This window comes from Apis cerana, linkage group LG6 (assembly GCF_029169275.1).
Source record: "Apis cerana isolate GH-2021 linkage group LG6, AcerK_1.0, whole genome shotgun sequence".
Taxonomy (NCBI): domain Eukaryota; kingdom Metazoa; phylum Arthropoda; class Insecta; order Hymenoptera; family Apidae; genus Apis; species Apis cerana.
Window position 1 is genome coordinate 15299341 of NC_083857.1, and position 21009 is coordinate 15320349.

Consider the following 21009-nt stretch of genomic DNA (forward strand, 5'->3'; position numbering starts at 1 on the left):
AAAATTTGTCCATAATCATAAAAATTACACATAAACGTATTTTTTTATTTATTCGTTTGGAAGATTAAACTTTACTCATCCTTTGGTTCCATTTGCAATTTTCTTACACATATCAGTAATAAATACATATTTACTTACATATCAGTGCAAGATGTCCCGAGAGGATACTTCAAGATATTATCTTACTGAGGATCAAATAAGGGATGAAACGTCGTTTACTTAGGACATGTTGATTTTGAGCTGTATCTGCAATGAAAGACGTATGAGCAAATATTTTCACACTATTTCCATTTTGATTTATCTATGGGAATTTTATTATTTGTTATTTTTCTTGAAAATAATTTTTATTGTTTTAAAAACTTTTTTTGAAAAGAATTCTTTTGTTTAAATTTTACCTTATATCTTGTTAAATCTTATGGAAGAGTTTTATTCTCGAGTCGAGAGTCTTAAGAGTCTTGTTGAAAACAACTTTTTCAATTGAGAATGATCTATAGCTCAATCAGATTGGCTGACCTTTGGTTTTATGTTTAATTTATACGACCTTTCTTTCTTTTTTTTTTTTTTTACGTAACAGTATAATTTCACAAGATCGATGGTTTTATTAGTTTGTTTACTGTGTATGGTCCTTTTTTTTATTATATGTATCCAGCGATTACATTTTCAGCATCATTTTTCAAGTGAAAGTATGTCACTGTTTTCTTATAAATATACTTATTAAATTATCGATAAATCATTTTTAATTTTTTTTTTTTATAATTTATTAGAAGCTTTAACTGCTTTCCAATCAAATCAAAAAATTTAATCTTAAAATCTCATTTCTTCAATTTTACTTTGATTATCCATTTGATCTTTTGATATTGATCTGAAATAAATATATTTAATAATGATTAATATTTTCACTCGGGACATCTCGAACAATAGTTAATTAAATTTAATACAGGATGTTTCAAATATGATCTTTTACTGATTTTAATAAAATTAGAGTGATGATTCTATATCCATGACAAATCCAATCATAATTTTTCAAATTTTTAATTTTGTTACACATTAAAAGATTGATAATATAAATATGACTAAAATATAAAAATTCAGAATCATTGCAAAATAGCTTTAATGATTTATTCTTTTGAAAAAGATTGAAATTAGAAATAAATAAATTAGGTTAGATAGATGAAATTGGTCAATTTCAAGATTAAAATATTCTTTTTTTTTTGTGAAAATTCTATTTATCAATTTGAAATCTAAAGTCTGGGAAATTTAAAAAAAAGTTTTATCACTTTTTGTTATCCTAGAATAATTTTACTCAAACGGATAAAAAACACATGAAATATTCAAATATTACCATATATTTTAGAAAATGATAATATAATAGACAATATATTAAGTAATTATAAGATAATCAGCATAAAATAAAAATAGCACAGGTAAGCAAAATAATCATAGAAAATAGAAGTATATAATTTTGAAAAATACAGTTCATCTTAAAAAATAAAAAAATAATAATGCACATAGAAATCTAAATATATAATTTAAATAGAATATTTTAATTAATTGAAATCATTAAATTAGTGAGAATTTTATTAAAATTGTGTCCACATTCATTAGAGATATTTACAACACTGATATAGAATCATAGCCCTATAAAATTTCGTTGAAATCGTCTTGGGTCACGTGTGAAATCATTCCTGTATAAGTCAAAGGATATTCGGCTTGTGTACATCGTAAATCGTTACCCCTCCTTGTAGTATGCCCTCGCTCAACCTTAACGGAACGAAAAAGAAGGTGGTCGGCTTTGTCGACCAGCTGTCGCCTGAAAGGTATTCACCCATGGTGTACGGCAAAGCCAAACGATTCTAACGAAGCCGAGTGGCGTGAACGAGCAGCGCTTGGCCAATTCGACGGTGTAAGGGAAAAGGAAGAAAAAAACATCTTTCGTTTGTACGTCGTCGCGCTTTCCAGGGCTTCGTTAGGGTCGGTGAATGGCCTTAGTTTTAATAATAATGACGTAGGCGGCCAACACGAAGCTGAGAGAAAGTTCATTTGTCGCGAAGGAATTAAAAGTAATGAGAATTTCAAAAGCGAATCTTTTTTATCGACTGAGAAAGAAAAGTGAAAGGCTGCATGAACTTGACCTTGGAGCAGTGGAGCGTTCTTTTCGAAGTATGAAAGTAATTAAGATCGAATAGAGAGAAACATTGGATGAAAAATATTAAGAATTAAACTTCAGAATCGTATAATCTTGCAATATATAAATAGTGAAATTATTAATTCCATCATAACTTTCCAACTTTTTCAGATTTTTCTTATAATTAAACGATTATCTGTTTAATGGGTAAGAAACGAAATTATAAGATAAATTCCACGACGAGCAATGCTATCTGTCTGATTTCCAATTCCAATTCTGATTCCAATCTTTCAAATGACTAACGAAAAGAACAATTCTATTCCTCGAATTACGATATTAACTCGATCGAAAAAAGAATCTAAAAACTTTCTATAAAGATAGAAAGGCAATTGAAACCGATATTATCATAACATAATTATCATTGAACACTAACGCTTCGTTCCTTCGTTCATATATTCCAAACTCGAAAAAATTTTTTTTCGATGATTTTATTTGTCCAAAAATAGCCAACATAACGAAAATCCAAGTATTCGTTTCTTAAAACGAGAACATTTGCTTCAAAAGCAAGTTTCCCTGCAAAACTGCTCCTGTCCAATTTTCCAAATTTATATTCGCCAAGAACAATGCCCTCTTCACTGCGTTTGTCGTTTCCTCTCGAACGTTCAAGAGTTAATAAATCGTGGTCGAGAGAAGGAAAAGAGATGGCGCAATCTTTCTTCTGACCGTGGCCGTGGTCGAGGCGACACCTCGCGAAGAAGGAAGTAAAAGCTCGCGGGGGACGGAGCGTGTGGAGAAGTTTGCGCGTAATTCTTCGTTCTCGTGTGTCCCACGCTGCTTTCTCTCGGCTTCTTGTATCGTTACTTCACCGGCTGAACGCTGATACTGTAAATACGCTGAGCTGTTGCGCGACAAAAGGAGCAACGTCGGGGCATTGAAAATGTCGGTCCATACAGATCTCGACGTTTTCAATGGAGCGGTTATTCACTGTCGCGTCGCTTTCAATCGTCTCCGTGGTTTAATTGAGTTTGGCGCGTTGCGTTTAATGCGTACATCCGCGGAGATGCTAAGAAATTTTACGTTTCAGGAAGCTTTGATCGAGTTTTATTCATTTTTTTTTCCTTCTTTTATTTATTTATTTATTTTTTTTACTTCAATATTTATTCAATAGAGTATTACCAAGTTGGATATTTTCAATGGAGCGATTATTCACTGTCGTGCCGCTTTGAGTTAATTAAGTTTGGCGTGTTGCATTCAATATATATATCCGCGGAGTTGTTAAGAAATTTTGTGTTTCGGGAAGTTGTTTTGATTGAATTTTATTTTTTATTTTAACATTTATATTTGAAATATTATTTCACATTACTAAATTTTAATTAATTTAAATGTAAAATTTATTAAAATAATTGTAATAATGGTCTATTTTGTTTTATTACTTTTTTAATCGAATATTTTTAATTTACGGACGAGAAAAATAAAAAAGATAGAAATATTCGAGATATATAATATTCATTGATTCTTCGTGAACAATGTATTATTAATTATTCGAAATAATTTTCAATCGTTGTTCTTGCTGTGTCATTCATTTCATATTCATAACGAAGCCATTCATTAACCATATTGCAAGCAATGGTTCGAAATCATAAATTATAAATTAAAATTAAAATTTTAAAATTTTTTTAGAAAAAAAAAAAACATTTTAGATTTCTTAATATATATTTCAAGAATTTCACAAAGTTTCATATTTCACTTTCATATTTCGAATCTAATAATCAATTTTTCGATCCATCTCGACAAATGCATAATTAATCATTCATATCGAGCAATCATTCAAATCAAAAAAAGAATCCTCAGTATCACGGTATTCAGCTCAGGTGGAAATAGATTCCATCATCCTGGAAATAGATTCAGAGGCACCTATGCAATTTCACAAACTTCACATAGAGACGATCCCCTTTTTCGATCATTTCGATTCGCATGCAAACGATTTTTCTTTTTTTTTAAAACACACGCACAAAAACACAAACACGCATGAATAGATAGAGAAGAATCATCGAGAGATCGATACACGCTTTTTTCCAGCTTTCGGCTTTCGAGATGCAAAAAAGCTTCCATCTGCGAATTTGTGAATTTACGATTATTGATCATCGATATTTTATTGATAATTTTCGATGTATCGATGAGGGAAGTTCTTTTTTTTTTATTAAATAAAATTATCAATAAAAATGTTATTTGTAATAAGTTGCAAAAAAATTTTATTTTAAAATTATATTGTAATTTATTTAAATTATTTATTTCTATTATTGATATTTTATTATTGATATCTTACGATATTTTGAAAAAAAAAAATCAAATATTTTGAAATATTATCATTTATTTGTTATCAATGTTTATCGATAACGATATCGATAGTCAGAAGTCGAAATTTGTTCGAATTCTTGTCGAGACTTGAACGTCTTTCAACACTTGTTTAATTTCGTTTGATTCAGCAGGACGATGAGCGAGAAACAAGGCTGAAGAGAAACGGATGCTAATTTAACACGTTTCTCTGCCGTTCGAGTTTTGCTTGTGTTTCTTATGGAGCTGTTAACTTTTGCTTGGGTTGGGTATATTTGAAGAAATAATTCGAGGGAATGAATTGGCGAATTTTATAAATTGCTTGATACTTGTTTCTTTTTTTTATTTTTATATATGTAACAAAATCATTTTCTCGAACGTATAAGAAATAATATTTTTTATAGTCAAATACAGAAATATTCAAGATAATCGTCGAAAGTTTAACGTAACAATGTAATTGACATGTGATGATATTCTGTATGTAATAAATATTTTTAATTGCCTAGTTATGAAGATAAATAAATAATCGAATTAATAATCAAAGTTAAGGATAATAATGAATATATCAAAAGAAAAATAAAAACAGTAAAAAAATATGAAAAGAATAATGCGTATAGGTATTTTAAAAAATAAATAATAATTTCAGTAACCATACAATATATATTTTTACAATACAATTTTTATCAATTCACCGAATATTTATTTTTAAAAACAAATTTAAATTGATTCAATTACAAAAAATTGATATCTGATAAAACAGAGATAAATATGACAAAATAAAAAGTTTGTCGAACATCTGGTGAATCCATATGAATTTGTGATTCGTTTAATGATATTCCAACGAATCCTCGAAAGACATATCACGCACATATTGCAGGAACTGTGGACGCTTTAAGAAAAACATACAAGGCCATTCTGCACGTGGCGATTGCTTGAAACAGCAAAGTATCAGAGATTAAACCTTTTTTCCCTCCATAATCGTACAAGTTCAACTAATTAAGTGACTTGATATATTTATTTTGAAAAATAATTCGATTATTTTGTGAAAAAATGTTTACGAGTTTGCAAAATGATATTTTAAAAATGAAATACAATTAATCGACAAAATAATTATATTTATAAATCTAAATAAATCAAACGCTAATTTCCAAATTGTATCTTTGAAAAGAATAATTCTTCAAATATACCCAATCAAGTCCGCTTTCAATGCACAGCTAATTTGTACACCGCTGTGAATACAAACAGTTCAATCATGCTGCTTTCCAATTGAATCCATAGGGATTTCGGTTAAATCGGTGCTAAGTCACCAGGTGGCAGTAATGTTGGGCAATAGTTCGTTATTCGAATCGATTCTTTTCTTCGTTGCTATATTCACTTATTTATTTGGAAAAAAGAGAGAAAAAAAAACATTTAATCGTAAGAATAATTAAATTACTAAAAAATTTGGCTAAATTTATCTAACGTGAAATAAATATTGACATAAATCAATTATTGAAAATAACTGTATCCCAATATTACGCTGCAACTTAATCGTGCAACCATAGATCTTTTGTTTATGAAGAAAAATAGAAGTCGCTTATATCGTACTTGTGCACAGTCTATGTGTCACTGTTTGAAAGACTCATTGTGCCACTGTGACATGTGACATGTGATAATTCATTTTCTGAATTTGCAGGTCGAGGACGGATTCGGTGAGATCTAAGTCCCCTTTAACAGCATCGCCAGCATCTCCAGGGCCGTTATCGAATTCCTTGCACGGCAGTTTTCACGGAAGTTTAGGAAGCGATGGCATGTCTTGCAGCAGTGCCAGATCATCCTCGGCATCTCCTGATTCTGCAAGATACACATCCACACCGGTAATATAATAATAATATAAAAATATAAAAAAATATAATATTTATTATTATCTTATTTTTATGTTTGTAATTGTGTCTATAATTGTTAATACATGTTTTTTTGTTAACGAATTATATTATTATATTAACAACAGTTTCTTTCTTTTTATTGCATTAGAAGTAACATGAAGAAAAGATATGACAGTTTATTCATATAATAGGAATTATTACTAATTTTACTTATTAACTATAATTTTTGGTTCAATTAATAAAATTAATTTATATTGATATGAAAAATTTTTACGAAACATTTTCATAAAACATTCTCAAAAAGAAATTATTTTGGAAATAATTTTGCAAGCAATCATTCTTCATTATTAGAAGAATCCATTTAAAGTTTATTTTTTCAATCATATTCATTAAAATTTAATTTTACATAAATATTCTCGTCACTTATCATTATCATCTATATTAAACATATATATATACACGCATATATATACGCATAAACGCACGCGTGTGTACATAAACCGAAACGAAAATAAACGAACGTGAACAAGTTTCGTAACCGGTTATCGTTTCAAGGGTTAAACGGGCGAAGTAAATCATCGTCACGCGTTCACACGACCACGTGAACGTGCAGACGAGCGATATCGAGGTACATTGGCATCTGTTGATGACTCAGGATCGTTCCCTTTTCGAGAGACGCGTCTAGTGAACGGTTGTCGCGCATAACGCCTCGGGAAATCGTTATTCTCGCTAACGATGACTAATCGAGAATCGAGTTCGAGTACTCCTTCGATCTTTCCGCACCACGCTTTTGCGCTTTGTATTACTCTGTCGGTATATAGTTCTATCTTCTATTTATTACCCTTCGGTCGTGAATACTTGACGACTGTACGTGTACAGATCGAAGAGAAAGGAGTATAAATAGGAAATTGGCAGGTCGAGAGTTTTCTCGAGGCTCGTTTAGGAAAGACTTGGTTCGAATCGAGGTTTCTCGTTTTCCGATGACTGGTCATGTTGGACGAGGAAAGTGGAAAATGAACTTGTTTAGATTCAGTTTTCGATTCAAGTTTTTTTTAGTACTTAGAGATCGAAATTTGAAGAAAAAAATTTTCTATCATAAAAATAGTTGTATTTGTAACTTTTTCATAATAAAAAGAAAATAAATAAGTTAAAATAATTTTTTCGTATTGAGGTTATGCAAATCTATGCGAGTATAAGATAGATTCCATTATTTATTTAAAAAATAAATATTGATTATTAAGTATTATTAACTGTTCAGATTCGTATCTTTTTATATTCACACTTCGAGTGTTGTAAATTGCATGCATAAGAGTCACTTGAAATTGATACGTTGATTTATTTTAGCATTGCTGTGTCTGTAAAAATATGGATATAATGGATTATATAATTTTGAAGATTTTTTTTGATAAGATAAATGTCCTTTATTTTATATTAATATTCTAACGAGAAGAATAAAATAAAGAATTTTTTTTTATAATCTTTTATTGTATTTTTTTTTATTAATTCACATTATTGGTATTTTTGAACAACCTTATTTATTAAGTGTAACAACGAAGCATCGCTTGACATTTGCACGGAAATTAAAAATACGCGACGACCAATCGATATTGCCTTTCGAAAATACATTCGTGAAGTTGGCGCTTCTTCCAAGTATCGATTGATAAAATTAATTGAACATGTTATTAACCATCACATAAAATTTTTCCATTTTATCGATTTAATTGAAAAATTACACGTATTTATAATCTATTACTCGTCCTTTTATATCAGTTGTGAAGAAGTCTAAGTTAAAAGAGAAACGTGTGGCTGAAAACTACCGTGATAGAGAATATGGCGATTTCACGATAACTTGCTTCCTAATTGTCGTGCATGAAAATGAATTGTGTTACAGTGTGCGAGCAGGATGGGAAACATTGGGTAAACTTCGTTTTGAGACACCAAAAATTATTATCTTTTTTCCAAGTTATTTTAAATCATTAAATTTTAAATATAAATATAAATCATTTTTTCAAACATAAATGTTCATAAACGTAATATTGATCTAGACTTGATCATTGATATCGAAGAGTTAATAAAATTTGGAATGATCTTCAAACATTATAAATCTGATGAATCTCATCATTTCATCTTATTAGATTTATTAATATTAAATTGAGGTTAAAAAGTGATATTTTGGGATCTATTCTAATATTTATTATTGAGGGAAAAAAGAAAAAAAAGATTTGTATTTTTTAGTATCCCAAAGCGAAGAGCAGCCATAATTTTTGCCATTCAGTACGTTCTTCCCATTGGTTATTTCACATCTAGGTTATTCAAGACGTCGCCGTCTTTATTATCGGGTGCACTCGCGCGATCGCGTGATTTCGCTTTGACCGTGACTTGCACGCGTATGTTATCTACAACGTGTGACGAGAAATATGAAATATTAATAAAGTTAGGATATTGGAAATCTTGAAATCTTTTAAAACTTTAATTCTCTCGAATTTTCAAATTTTCCAATTTCAAAATTGTATATTTCAACTCGATATTTTCGTAATTTGAAATTTGATACAATAATTTATGAATTTATAAGGTTTAAAGAATTTAGAATTTATTATGGTTTTAAGATTTTCGCAATTTTGATATATATTTTTCTAAATATTATTGAATCAAAATTGTTATTTAAAATAAAATAAAAATATTTTCTTATATGTACACCCTATATATACACTACGAGGAAAACGACCACGATAAAGTCAAGCTTGATTGTTTTTCCTCAATTGTAATAGGCATCATTTCAGCAAATTATAGCATAGAAAGCATTATTTTAAGATGATTTAAGAGAAAAGACAAGCAATTTTGAAAAAGAGTATTATTTGGATTTATAAGTAATTCTCACATTACAGTTATTTTATGCTATTAAATGTTCATCATACACAAATTTCACGTATCATACAACATATTCTCTCTGTGTGTTATAGATAACAAAAACTGACACACGTAAACCATCTGTGCGCAGATTGGGTCCTCCTAAGGAATTTATCAACATTTGCCTTGATACGCACAATTTTTATCGCGCGAGGCATGGAGTGCCACCTCTTCGTCTCAACAAGCAGGTTACTTCCTTTTCATGATAATATTAAATAAACTTAACCAATATATATATTTAACTGAATAAATAAAATATCACATTACGTTTAATGAAATGCGAGATTAAAAATTTATGAAAATTCACTATTAATTTCGTTAAATTAAAAATTAAAATGATGTAGAATGATATAAAATAAATTGAAATGAAAAAAATGAATATACCAATTCTTCGTTTTCAGTTATGTAAAACGAGTCAGGACTGGGCTAATATATTGGCAACTAGAGGTAGATTAGAGCATAGGGCAAACACAGATTATGGTGAAAATCTGTATTGTATGTGGAGTTCTAATCCGAAAACTATTGTACACGGTGACGAGCCTGTAAACGAATGGTAATTAAAATTTTTTTTTTTAATTCAAAACGCACAAATAATTTGCAATTTATAAATTATTTATTTTAAGCGTATATTATATCTATCCTGTTCTATTATATATTTCTGTCTATAGGTACGCCGAAGAAGCGCAACATCAATACGGGAAAGAGCCAACCACTCTAAAAACTGGCCATTTTACTCAAGTTGTATGGAAAGATAGTACCGAGTTGGGTGTTGGAATGGCCAGAAATCGAAACGGTGAAGTATACGTCGTCTGTAATTATAATCCGGCTGGAAATTTCTTGGGCAGTTTCACGGAGAACGTTCTACCTCTCGGTGTGAAACCTATAAAAAAAACCTTGCTAGAAGCTCTGCCATATTACACATTAGACGAACAAGCATGGCAACAAGAGGCTTTAATCGTTCACAATGAATATAGGAGAAAACATCGTGTTTCAGATTTGAGGTTAAGCGTAGAATTAACATCTGCCGCTAAGGTATATTTTCTATTTCTATTAAAATCTATTTCATTTTCTAAATATCTTCACCAATCTTTATCAAAGAATTAGCAATTCAATCAACTGTAATTTGTCTTGAACACGATCATGACTTAGCTAGTTTGCAATTGACCGTGCACGCTTGGGTTTAAGAGTAACGCTCGATTACAAATTTTTTCCCACTATCTTCAGGCGTGGGCGAACACGTTACTGAACACGAACAAGCTGATTCCTCAGACGTCGTCTCCGTACGGAGAGAATATCTACTCGATGCAATGCTCCGATCCAAAGGTGATCGTATCGCCGCGGGAAGTCGTTTCGAAGTGGTATGCCGAGAAAAAGGATCACAAATATGGCATAGAGCCAAAGGTTTTAAATACATGTATGTAACACAGCGTACAAAAACCTATTTTCTAATTATCTTTAACGATAAGACTGTTAGAAGAAGAAGTAAAGATATTGTATTAGAAATAGTAAAAATATTGGCTATTCAATTTTCAATGAACTGAGCGTACTGCGATGAACTGCTACGTTTAATAAAAATTATTAATTTATATTTTTATATTAAAGAAATAATAAAAATATATGATATATATTTTATATTTTTTTACAAGACAATAAATTCTGTGAGAAATTATATTATTTGATAATCCTTCGTTAACCGTTTTAAAGATAAATGTTCGAATTTTGTTAATTCAATTTATTTTTAATTTATTTGCTTCTTATTGTTTTTCAAAATCTTTTCAATTTTTTTCAAAAATTTTATTTTCTATTCATTTTTTTTTAAATGTGCAATGATAAATGATATTAAATTTATTAAAAAAGAATTAAATAATATAATTGTATAAAGTAATTAAAATATTAATAATATAATAAAGTAAATAAAATAATAATATATAATAATTTTTCTTTGTTTAGGCCATTTTACACAGATTGTCTGGAAAAATACAACAGAGATGGGTATAGCAATAGCCAAAAAGGATGGAACCTGCGTGGTAGTTGCGTGTTACCATCCGAGGGGTAACATTGTTGGACAATTCACAGAGAACGTGTTGAAGCCTATAAAGCTGTAGTTAGTCCAATAGACGGATCTATCTACATTTGTTGATATTGTATTTAAACGCTGTATTTATAACTATCGTGCATAGCGAGAAGACAATATACATAATATATGTAAATATAAGAACACAGATGTGCATACACGTAGAATAAAAGAAAACATTCCACGTACTAAACGTAATCAAGACATTTCGTCTGTTTTATTAATTGTCGATATTGCGATTGCATTGTATTGCAACTCTTAGTAATGATAATTAGAAGACGTGTATGTACCATGATGATAATGTTTGAGAATCGACTTTCTTTTTGAAAATATGATTAATTTTATTCTTATTTTGTAAAGGAAGTTAAATTTTGACTTAAAGATTTTTTTTTTTATTTAAATATAAATTTTTTTTACTAAGATAAAAATCTTTCTACAGGGCAGAAACATTCATTTGGTGCAATGATAGTTTCTTATTTCCTGACATAAATGCTTTTACTATTTTTATTGCTTTTTTTTTTTTTAATAATTAAGTATAGATTTTTTGTTTGTTGAAACGCCGGTAATCAAAAAATGGATTACTAATAAGACAATGATAATAATTTCTTACTATAATTTCTTACAAATAAGTAGCATTAATAAAAAAAAAATTGTCAGTGACTGATCGTTCCTTCGCTATTTACCTCAAAACCATGAAGTGAGATACAATTGTAATTTTTCTGACAATACAACTACGGGTAGAATGTAGTATCGAATCTAGAATTCTTGTCATTTAAAAATACATATTCGTTATGTAATATTTCCTTTCTATTTTAAACGAAATAAATTATTCAAGAACTATTTAATATATTTAATATTTATATTGATTAATTTCAAATATTTCAATTTTACAAATTACTAAATAAATCTTAAGTATATACATTTTCAAAATAGAAAAATATGGAATAGAAATTTGTAATATAAAGTTTTCAATTCATTTATTTCAATTAATGTATGTTGATGGAATAAATTGTACTGCTGAAGTATTAGAAGAGAAAAAAAGATGTTGCTGCTTTATAATAATTTATTTATAATAAATTTACATGCACGCGTTGTGTGACAATGTGTCACGTGTATATAGATACATTTTCTCTCTGTTTTTCTGCTCTTATTACTTTATATTACATACAGCCGTTTGTAACTTCTTTTTTCGTGTGGTCGAATATTAATTTTATATTCTTATATCGTGGAAATAAATTCTCGATGACATTGAAAACACTGGTTCTTCGAGATTCATCATGCTCTCGTTTCGATTTCGACTAAATGAAAATAATTTTCACCAAAATCTCGCTGCTCTGTAGATCGATCGGGAAGGGGAACATGTTTTACATGTTACGTACAATTACGTATGAAACTTTGGAATGGAAATAGTTAGTTTTTTGTATTTTTCGACGATTTTGTACAGTTCTGTTTTTTTTTTTAATTAATTGACAAAATGACAATTTTATGTTATTTTAATATGCGTGAATAAATTGATAAATCGAGCTAGTGAAAATCGAAAGAAAAAGTTATTTTAAATTTTAGTAAAATAAAAAATATTGGATAAAAAAGGATAAGAAAAGAATAAAACATTCAATTATTACTATTAATTTAAATTAATTTACTATTAATTGTTGAATTTCTTTATATAAAATTCTATGAATATTATTAAGGTTAAAAATCTCAAAGTAACATTCATCAATTGAATCGACAATCAATTTAATCAAAAATCAAATCAATTATTTAAACAAATTATTTTTAAACACACATTGCATTGTTTGCATAATTATGGAGATTGGTTTAACTTAAAATGATTACGATTTTCAATTAAAATGCAAGAAATTCAAAAAGATTTTTCTTTCTTTTGACAAAATACTGATCAGATTACGAAAATAAAAAAACATGACGTTTTGCGTAATATTGTATATGGAAAAAACGAGAGAAAATTTATATCATTTCAATATCGCAAGTTCGGCAGTTCACTTTACATAATTCTAACTTTCAGAACTCTTACGATAGACATAGAAATCTCAGAAGGAACTTGCGAAGGAGTTATCGATTTAAAGATTCACGTACCATTAAAATGCAAATCAAAATGGTATGTTTTTTCCTTTTTTCTTATGAAGACATAACAATATTTCTTTTTTTCTGATATATACTCACGTCTTAATATTATCGTAATATTAATTTCCATTCTTAACATAGTGATATATCCGTTTGTTTGCACTTCTCTTTTTATCTTACGTACACTAACCTTTATCTTCCAATCTTCTTTTTTTTTTTAAACTTTGTTTCTTCCTTTTCTTTTTTTTTCTTTTTTCATTTGTTAATAGAAAATTTCCGCTCGAGATTATCATTATTCACGGTTCGTTGCTATAATATTTATATAAACGTTAACAGAATCCATGGACAATCGCTTTTTTATGTCGAACGTATTTAGGGTATTTCACATACAGTCGAAAGCAGTTTTTTATACTTTCATATCGCTTTTTCAGATCGATAATACATATTAATAATAGTTACTACTCGCACTCAGGTCACATTTATTTTTGATCGATCCTATGACAATTAATCTATATACACTGTTCTTGTTTTAATATTTCCTATTCAATTTTTTTTTCTTATTAAATATAACTCTTTCTTGTTACTTTTATTGTTTTGTTTTTCGTTTTTATTTCAATCGTTGAATCAATAGAGAGATATAATAAGTAGAACCCTTTTAGTATCGAAAAATACAAGGCTAAATTTTGGTAAATCTCATTTCATCCAATATATCCATCAATGTCCTCAAACTTTTAAAAGCTTACATTTCCATTCACTCAAATTTCACATTATATTTCTTTGGTTTTTATATATTGAACTTTTAACACATTCACTGTCAAATCAGTTTTAACAACAACAAATATAATTAAAAAATAAAATTATTCTTTTTTAATTTTAATATAGCAATACTTGTTTAAATTCCACTAAGAATTCAAACTATAATTTACGTAGTAGTAACGATTTTCTCATAGAAATATTCACAAACTCGAAAGTGGAGCCCTCTGACAAATATTTATCAAATGAACAGTGAAAAATGATCTAATTAATTCTAATGGTGGAATTCAAACAAGTATTATTGGATTTATTCAAGAAATGTTTATTAATGATGATTTCCACGTGACATAAACAAAAAATTTTGTATCATTTATCATATATTTGACAATGAACGTGTTAATATCTAATTTAATATCTCTCATATCATATAGACTCGAAACGTAATATAGAGATCTATAATATCGATCAAATAGACCATTTTTTCTCTTTGTGATTTTTATCTCATCGTTAGATTATAGAAAATCATCATTAATTATTATTTGAAAAATACCACGGCTGCGTTTTCAAATATATGTACAAAATTTTACGAGCCAGTATCAATGAAGATGATCGACGTTCATACACAAGGCAGGTTTCATTACGCTAATCAAATTGAGAAAGACAGAGAGTTAATGAGGAAGAGAAAGTTAAAAAAGCGGAAAACGGGGCCAGAGAAATATTCGAATAAGAGTGTAAAATGTTCGCGCTATCGACGGTGCGCTTAGGAAAATTCACTTCCATTCTCGGCTAAATAGTATAACATACATAAATTATAGAGATTGAAGATCGATTCGCTTCATTTTATATATTTTGATATTAATTCTAGATTGTTATTTTGGATCAATAATCTAAAATTTAATTTTAAGAAAAGTAATTTTTCAAATGTAATGTAAGTAATTTGAAAAATTTGTTTAAATATGATAACTCTTCGATATATTTGTTAGTTGACAAATTACGAATTTATTAATTTTGATAATTAAATTTAATAAATTCTCTTGTTATTTTTATAAAGTATTAGGTTAGTGCATCGATACTTGTTTTTATCACGAATAAATTTCATTAATTTTTAAATTTTAATATCTTGAGGCATTTTGTTCGTTAGCATCATCAAAAAACTATATAGTTTCATAATCAATAACTGTACAATCGAAGCTGATCTGATCATTAATTGAATCATCAAACGCATTTAGCGAAAGTAGCATCGAAGCAAATACTTGATAAGATGATGTTTGGTCAGAGAAATATGTAAAATTGGTCAAGAAATGATTGCAAATGGCTCGAAGCATCGAGTCAAGAAATATACAGACATCATTTTTTATTTTCATTCTTATCAATGTCTACGTACGTATTCATCTAGCTGATTAAACAGATTGTCGAAATTTTGCTTTCTTTTATTTCAACTTTCTCTTTCATGGTTAAGAACAAACGTTTGATTGAATATTATAAATTCGAAGGATTTTCGTTAAAAGATTTCATTGTTTCGAATTAATCATAATAAGAGAAAAAAAAATATGTCTACATAAAAATCTTCGATAAAATATTTCATTTCACGTGGAATCGAGTTTTTAGGTTATAATCATTGATCGATTCACGATTCGGTCATGTTGGTTTAAAATCATTTTCTTCTCTATACGTATAATGATCCTCCATCGATAAGTGATTTCTGTTACTCGCGTGATATGATTTAAAATGGTCATATATTTATATTTATAATCATAATTTATATGATATTATTTTTGTCATAAATTGGTTCTAGTATAAAATTATATTTTCAACCCTCGAATGTGATCCTACATAAGAATTGAGATTTTCACTAGGTAGACGATTCTCTCTCTTATCTATTACTAGCTATCTCGAAAACATGTGACGATGAAATTACAAGAGATTTATTTTATATATTTATGATATAATTTTACATATAATAAATATAAAATATATAAGCATAAGAATTATAATTAAAAATTTAATACTAAGATTTATTTGTTTCATAATTGAAAGATTATATAATAATGAAATAAATTTTTATTTTTTTAAAATAAATATTATGAATTTATTAACTTATTTGCAAACAATATAATATTATGCATTTAAATAATTTTTCAAATTTGATTTTTTTTTATTCAATAAAATTTCTATTGTATAAAATTAATCTCTTATCCATCATTACAAGTTTTTTTTCTCTACTGGTTCGATCTCTGGCATATTATTGCGTGTTTGTGGATCTAGCATATATTTTGTAATCGACTATATCATTGAAAATTTCAACCGAATCCACGGAAGTCGAAATGCCAGAATCGACTAGAGAGCAAAACGTTTTAAGAACATAGCTTACTATGCACATCATGATTTATATTAAATGAGTATTTCGAAATGAAACTAGCAACAATGAAAATTGTTGAAAATGTATGATCATATTACATACAAATAGAGAATTATTATTAAAACAGTATCGTAACTTCATTGAAACAATTATATGTTGGCTGAACTGGGCATTATTTAAATGAAATTTCTAATCAAATTATTTCTATACATTCTTTGTAATCGTTTTAATTAATTATGTCTAATAATATCCTTTTTAAATAATAGTATTATTATTTGGTCAGTTAAAATATTTTGTATATTTCATATTTTGAAATATAATTATCAATTTCTAGAAAGCTGTCAAAAATTATCATTTTAGACATCAATAATAAATATAAATATTTTTAAAACAAAAAGATCGTCGAAATCAATGGATTTCTTATCATTTGTCATTTATCGAATGACGAAGAAATGCAAAATCTGCCCAGTTCTGCTCAAGATATACAAAAACGAAAGATTATCGGCATACTGGCGTATCACAATTGCGACTCTGCGATGTCGCGTTTAGGTCCCCGATGCGGTTTGCGACGAACCATGCCATCGCCATTAAAGCTAAACTGAAATTACTACAAAGTATAATAGAACGAAGTAAAAAATTCATTTAAACAATTCATTTTGTGTTCATTTATTTCGTCACAGTCATCGATACGTATCACTGAAACACCTTGCTCTCCGGCCGCTTTCTAATTACGATCATTATATAATCATCGTGTCGTTATCATCTTTCAGTCCCACCAAAATCGTCGACAATCAGAATGCTGAGAGACAACATCCCACCTAGTGATTTTGACGTGTCATGTGGGAACGCTACAGCCATTTGTTTCGCACCACGCCGGAGAGCCTGCGTCCCCACATAAGGTTATATCATACGATTGTCCCTTGTATATGCTGGAGATCCTGCGTACCACCTTGAATTTGAGGCGACTGTGATCCTAACGGGCCCTGGAGGATTGGTGGATCGTATAATCCGCCTAAAGATCCGCCTAAACAAGGATCGATGTTAGATCCGAGGGCAGCGGTTAATTCTGGCATAGATGGCAGGCCAACGTCTAATATTCCAGTGTTGCTAGCGCCACCTATTTGAGAACCTTCCTCTGGCGGCGTCACTTCCAGACCGATAGAACCATTCAGAGCTATCTTGATCGGGTTGTGGTTTGATGGATGGGATAATGCACCAAGACCTATATCCTCCAGACTACTCTTTCTTCTACTCATCGTCAATCCTTGTCTCAACGAGTTGCTGCGTCTCAGAAGAATGTCGTCAACCACTCTTAACGAATTGGAACGACCACGCAGAGTACCAGCTACCGTTGGGCTGTCTGGTAAGGATAAGGAATTCGATTTTGTGGTGCTCAATGGAGGAGCTCTGGGCAGACCTATTCCCGATCCTCGACGACTTCCCGCTCCGGCGCCTGGCAATCCGGCTGACGCTACTGCTGCACTCATCTGCGATACCAACTGAGCCGAACAGAAACTGATGTTGCTCTTCCGTCTTGAATTGTGTCGCTCGAAAGTCTTTTGCGCTGAGAATGGACTTGGTCGCACCAGATACACTATATCGCCTTCTTCGAGCTTCAGGTCACAGCTGGGATTGATGATCACATAGGAGAGGTTGTTTCGTTTCTCGGAGACATCATCGTAGTCGGCTACCGGCAAATTCAAAGATTCCATTCGGGAACGCACTAAATTGGCGATCTCTGCTCTCTCGATCTGCTGGGCATGGTTGTCTCGCGCTTCATCACCAAGGCTCACCGAATACTATTTATAGAAAAAAAAAATAAAAAGATTTCAAGATATGGAAAAATGAATTTTTTCTGAATATACGAATAATACATTGTTAGTGCTTTTCCAAATAGTTGATTGATAATATAATGATGAGATAAATTTTTACAAATTTTGACATTTTTTTATATGTTAATTTAGCATTATAATAATCTCATCAAAAACTTATCAATCACCATCCCTTTAATGTCAATACGATTAATCATCAAAAATTCAAATGTGAATTTTCTCGATAATCCCATCGAGAGGACAACGTATGCGGTGAAGACGAGCAGAGGATCTTGAGCGTTAGGTCGAAGCCATTGACTGCTTGGATAAACACTTGTCATGCGTTCTGCGTTAATAGATGGCGTGTCGACGAGCTTTTCATATACCAACATAAGGAAAATCAAGATGTAGAATACAGCGATAGAGAAATGATTAGAAAGTTTTATTTTAGAGAAAAATAGAGAAAAATAGAAATAGATATGCAGCGTACGAGAATTGTACAAAGAGAGAAAAATAATGGTGGACAATATATACACATAGATAAAAAGTCGATCAAGAGAAATAATAAACGATGACCAGACAACTTCGACTCTGTACTCACGGCTGAGGCACCTTTGTCGCGAGTGGCGCAATTTGCTAGGCACGAACCTGCCGCCGAATTACGCACCTTGTACGTCACACCGACACCGGCATCGCTCTCCGCGTCTGAGTCGCCCTGCCAAAACGATAAGCAATTCTACTAAGGATAGCCCATCGTTGTCGGAATTTCGCACGCACGCTTGATTGTGCTTTTCATTTCGTTTCGTTTTTATCAGTGTACATGAGATCGACAATTATTCTATGATACGATTCGAAATATATATTCATATATATATATATATTTACATTTTGTTGAGTTTGACCCCGTCGAAAAGAAAGCGCAGAATGTACAAATTCACATGTTTGACAATTATTTTTTTTTTTTTTTAGTATAAGTAGATTTTAATGGAATTGTTAAATATTATAGATATTTATGCAAATTAAAATTTTTATAACGACAGAATGAATAACCTTAAATATCAATAATATGTACTTTGCATTAGATACTTTATATTTTTATAAATTTAAATTTTCTAGTAATAAAAATTAAAATTGTAGATAATAAATTATTTCATAATTAGAAATAGTTTTCACTATCCACAATTCATATATACGTTTCAAAAGGATTCGTTTACATAAATATCACAGTTCCTATAGATGTCAATTATTACAATGTCGTCTATTTACTAATTATCAAAAATCATATCGAACAATCGATCTCTATATTATCTATCAACTAATGTCAAAATATTACGAAACATATTAGATCACAATAATCATGAAAAATAAATATATCGCCTATAATTACAAATATATTATTCTACATTCTACATTTGAGAGTTATTATATATTCAAAAAAAGAGGAAAAAAATTATCGAAAGAAGCTTTTCGATCGAAACTAATATATAATGAATAATGCTTATAACATGATGCAGGTTCAGAAACGAACAGGATCGAAGGACGTGCCACGAGCATCGTTTAAACAAGATGCAAGTGCCCTACACTCGTTTCACTCTCGTTTCAAAGGAATTGAAAAATTTCTAAGAACGCTGCACGAGCTGACATTGGGACAGAATACAGAGCAAGAGATAGAGCAGGAATACAACCATGCGCTACTCACAGCCGCCATTCAAAAAGTCGTTTCCTACCCTTATACGAATATATATAGTACACGGATCAATCATTTATAATCAAAATCTTTCATTATAAAAAAGAAATAATTATCTACTCACGTGTGACGTATCTGAAACAGTAGTGTCTTGAGTTCTGTAAATCCCAATGGGGATCTCGCATGTCGTTGAACATAGTTTTTGGTAAAGCCTACCATAAGTTCTTATCCACATGTCATCCTTCGTGATTCTCATCTGTAATTAAATGTCAATCAAATGTAATCATCTGTAATAATAAAAATAATTTGAAAGATGAAGTTTTGGAAACTTAAATGTAAATATAATTATAAAGTTAGATAAAATTGAATTAAAAAAAGAGTTAGATTAGAATTAGATTAAAATAGAAAATGTGAGTAATTAGGAAAACAATTAAAATTAATTGTTTTGGAATATATAAAGTAATTACGTGATTAAATATTATTTTCATAGATAAGAAAATCTGTTCAAATGGCAAGAAAAAATGAAATAACTTTTCATAGCAAATTTCTATTCATTTGAAACTTTCAATATGAATTTTTGTTAGAAATTATTTGTTTTTATTAAAAAAAGAGATAGAGGAAAGATATCTTACTGATGTTAAGAAACCAGATCCTGGTGCTTGATCCACTCCCAATAGCAATCTTACAAAAGTTATCATATAGTCTTTTACAAATGCTTGATAAAGAAGTGTATCCAACATAGAGGCACTGAAGACACTACCAGCCGCGAAAGGCAATCGGAACATATAAGATATATGCGAACCTCTTTCCTTTTCTCTCTGTTAAATCAATTACAATTATAATTAGAAAAAATTTTTTAATTATTCCTAACAATTTAATTTTTAAAAAATTTTTATAAAGATATATTCTTAGTTGCTTCATATTTACATAATATAACAAAATTTTTATTGTACATGTAGGTATATAAAATATCAAAGTAAAGATGAAGAGTATGTATACTTATAAACTTGAC

The 21009-nt window shown here is 29.5% G+C and overlaps 2 protein-coding genes across 20 annotated transcripts in view; one reads left to right on the forward strand and one right to left on the reverse strand.

The window, feature by feature from the left end:
- Nucleotides 1-12154, forward strand: part of LOC107999649 (uncharacterized) — a 70731-nt gene extending 58577 nt beyond the window's left edge. For all 10 annotated transcript variants that reach the window (XM_017059624.3, XM_062076707.1, XM_062076708.1 and 7 more), the window contains 6 exons: nucleotides 6135-6315; nucleotides 9285-9419; nucleotides 9633-9784; nucleotides 9900-10263; nucleotides 10456-10645; nucleotides 11182-12154. In XM_017059624.3, the coding sequence (XP_016915113.2) occupies nucleotides 6135-6315; nucleotides 9285-9419; nucleotides 9633-9784; nucleotides 9900-10263; nucleotides 10456-10645; nucleotides 11182-11336 (1177 nt within the window). In that variant the 3' untranslated portion in view covers nucleotides 11337-12154. The remainder of the gene's footprint in view (nucleotides 1-6134; nucleotides 6316-9284; nucleotides 9420-9632; nucleotides 9785-9899; nucleotides 10264-10455; nucleotides 10646-11181) is intronic.
- A 4986-nt stretch (nucleotides 12155-17140) lies between these two features.
- Nucleotides 17141-21009, reverse strand: part of LOC107999647 (potassium channel subfamily T member 2) — a 190869-nt gene continuing 187000 nt past the window's right edge. For 9 of the 10 annotated variants that reach the window (XM_017059614.3, XM_017059615.3, XM_017059606.3 and 6 more), the window contains 4 exons: nucleotides 20630-20815; nucleotides 20122-20253; nucleotides 18912-19025; nucleotides 17141-18298 (listed from right to left, as the gene is read on the reverse strand). In XM_017059614.3, coding sequence (XP_016915103.1) covers nucleotides 17405-18298; nucleotides 18912-19025; nucleotides 20122-20253; nucleotides 20630-20815 — 1326 coding nt within the window. In that variant the 3' untranslated portion in view covers nucleotides 17141-17404. The remainder of the gene's footprint in view (nucleotides 18299-18911; nucleotides 19026-20121; nucleotides 20254-20629; nucleotides 20816-21009) is intronic. The other variant, XM_062076703.1, reaches the window with a different exon arrangement.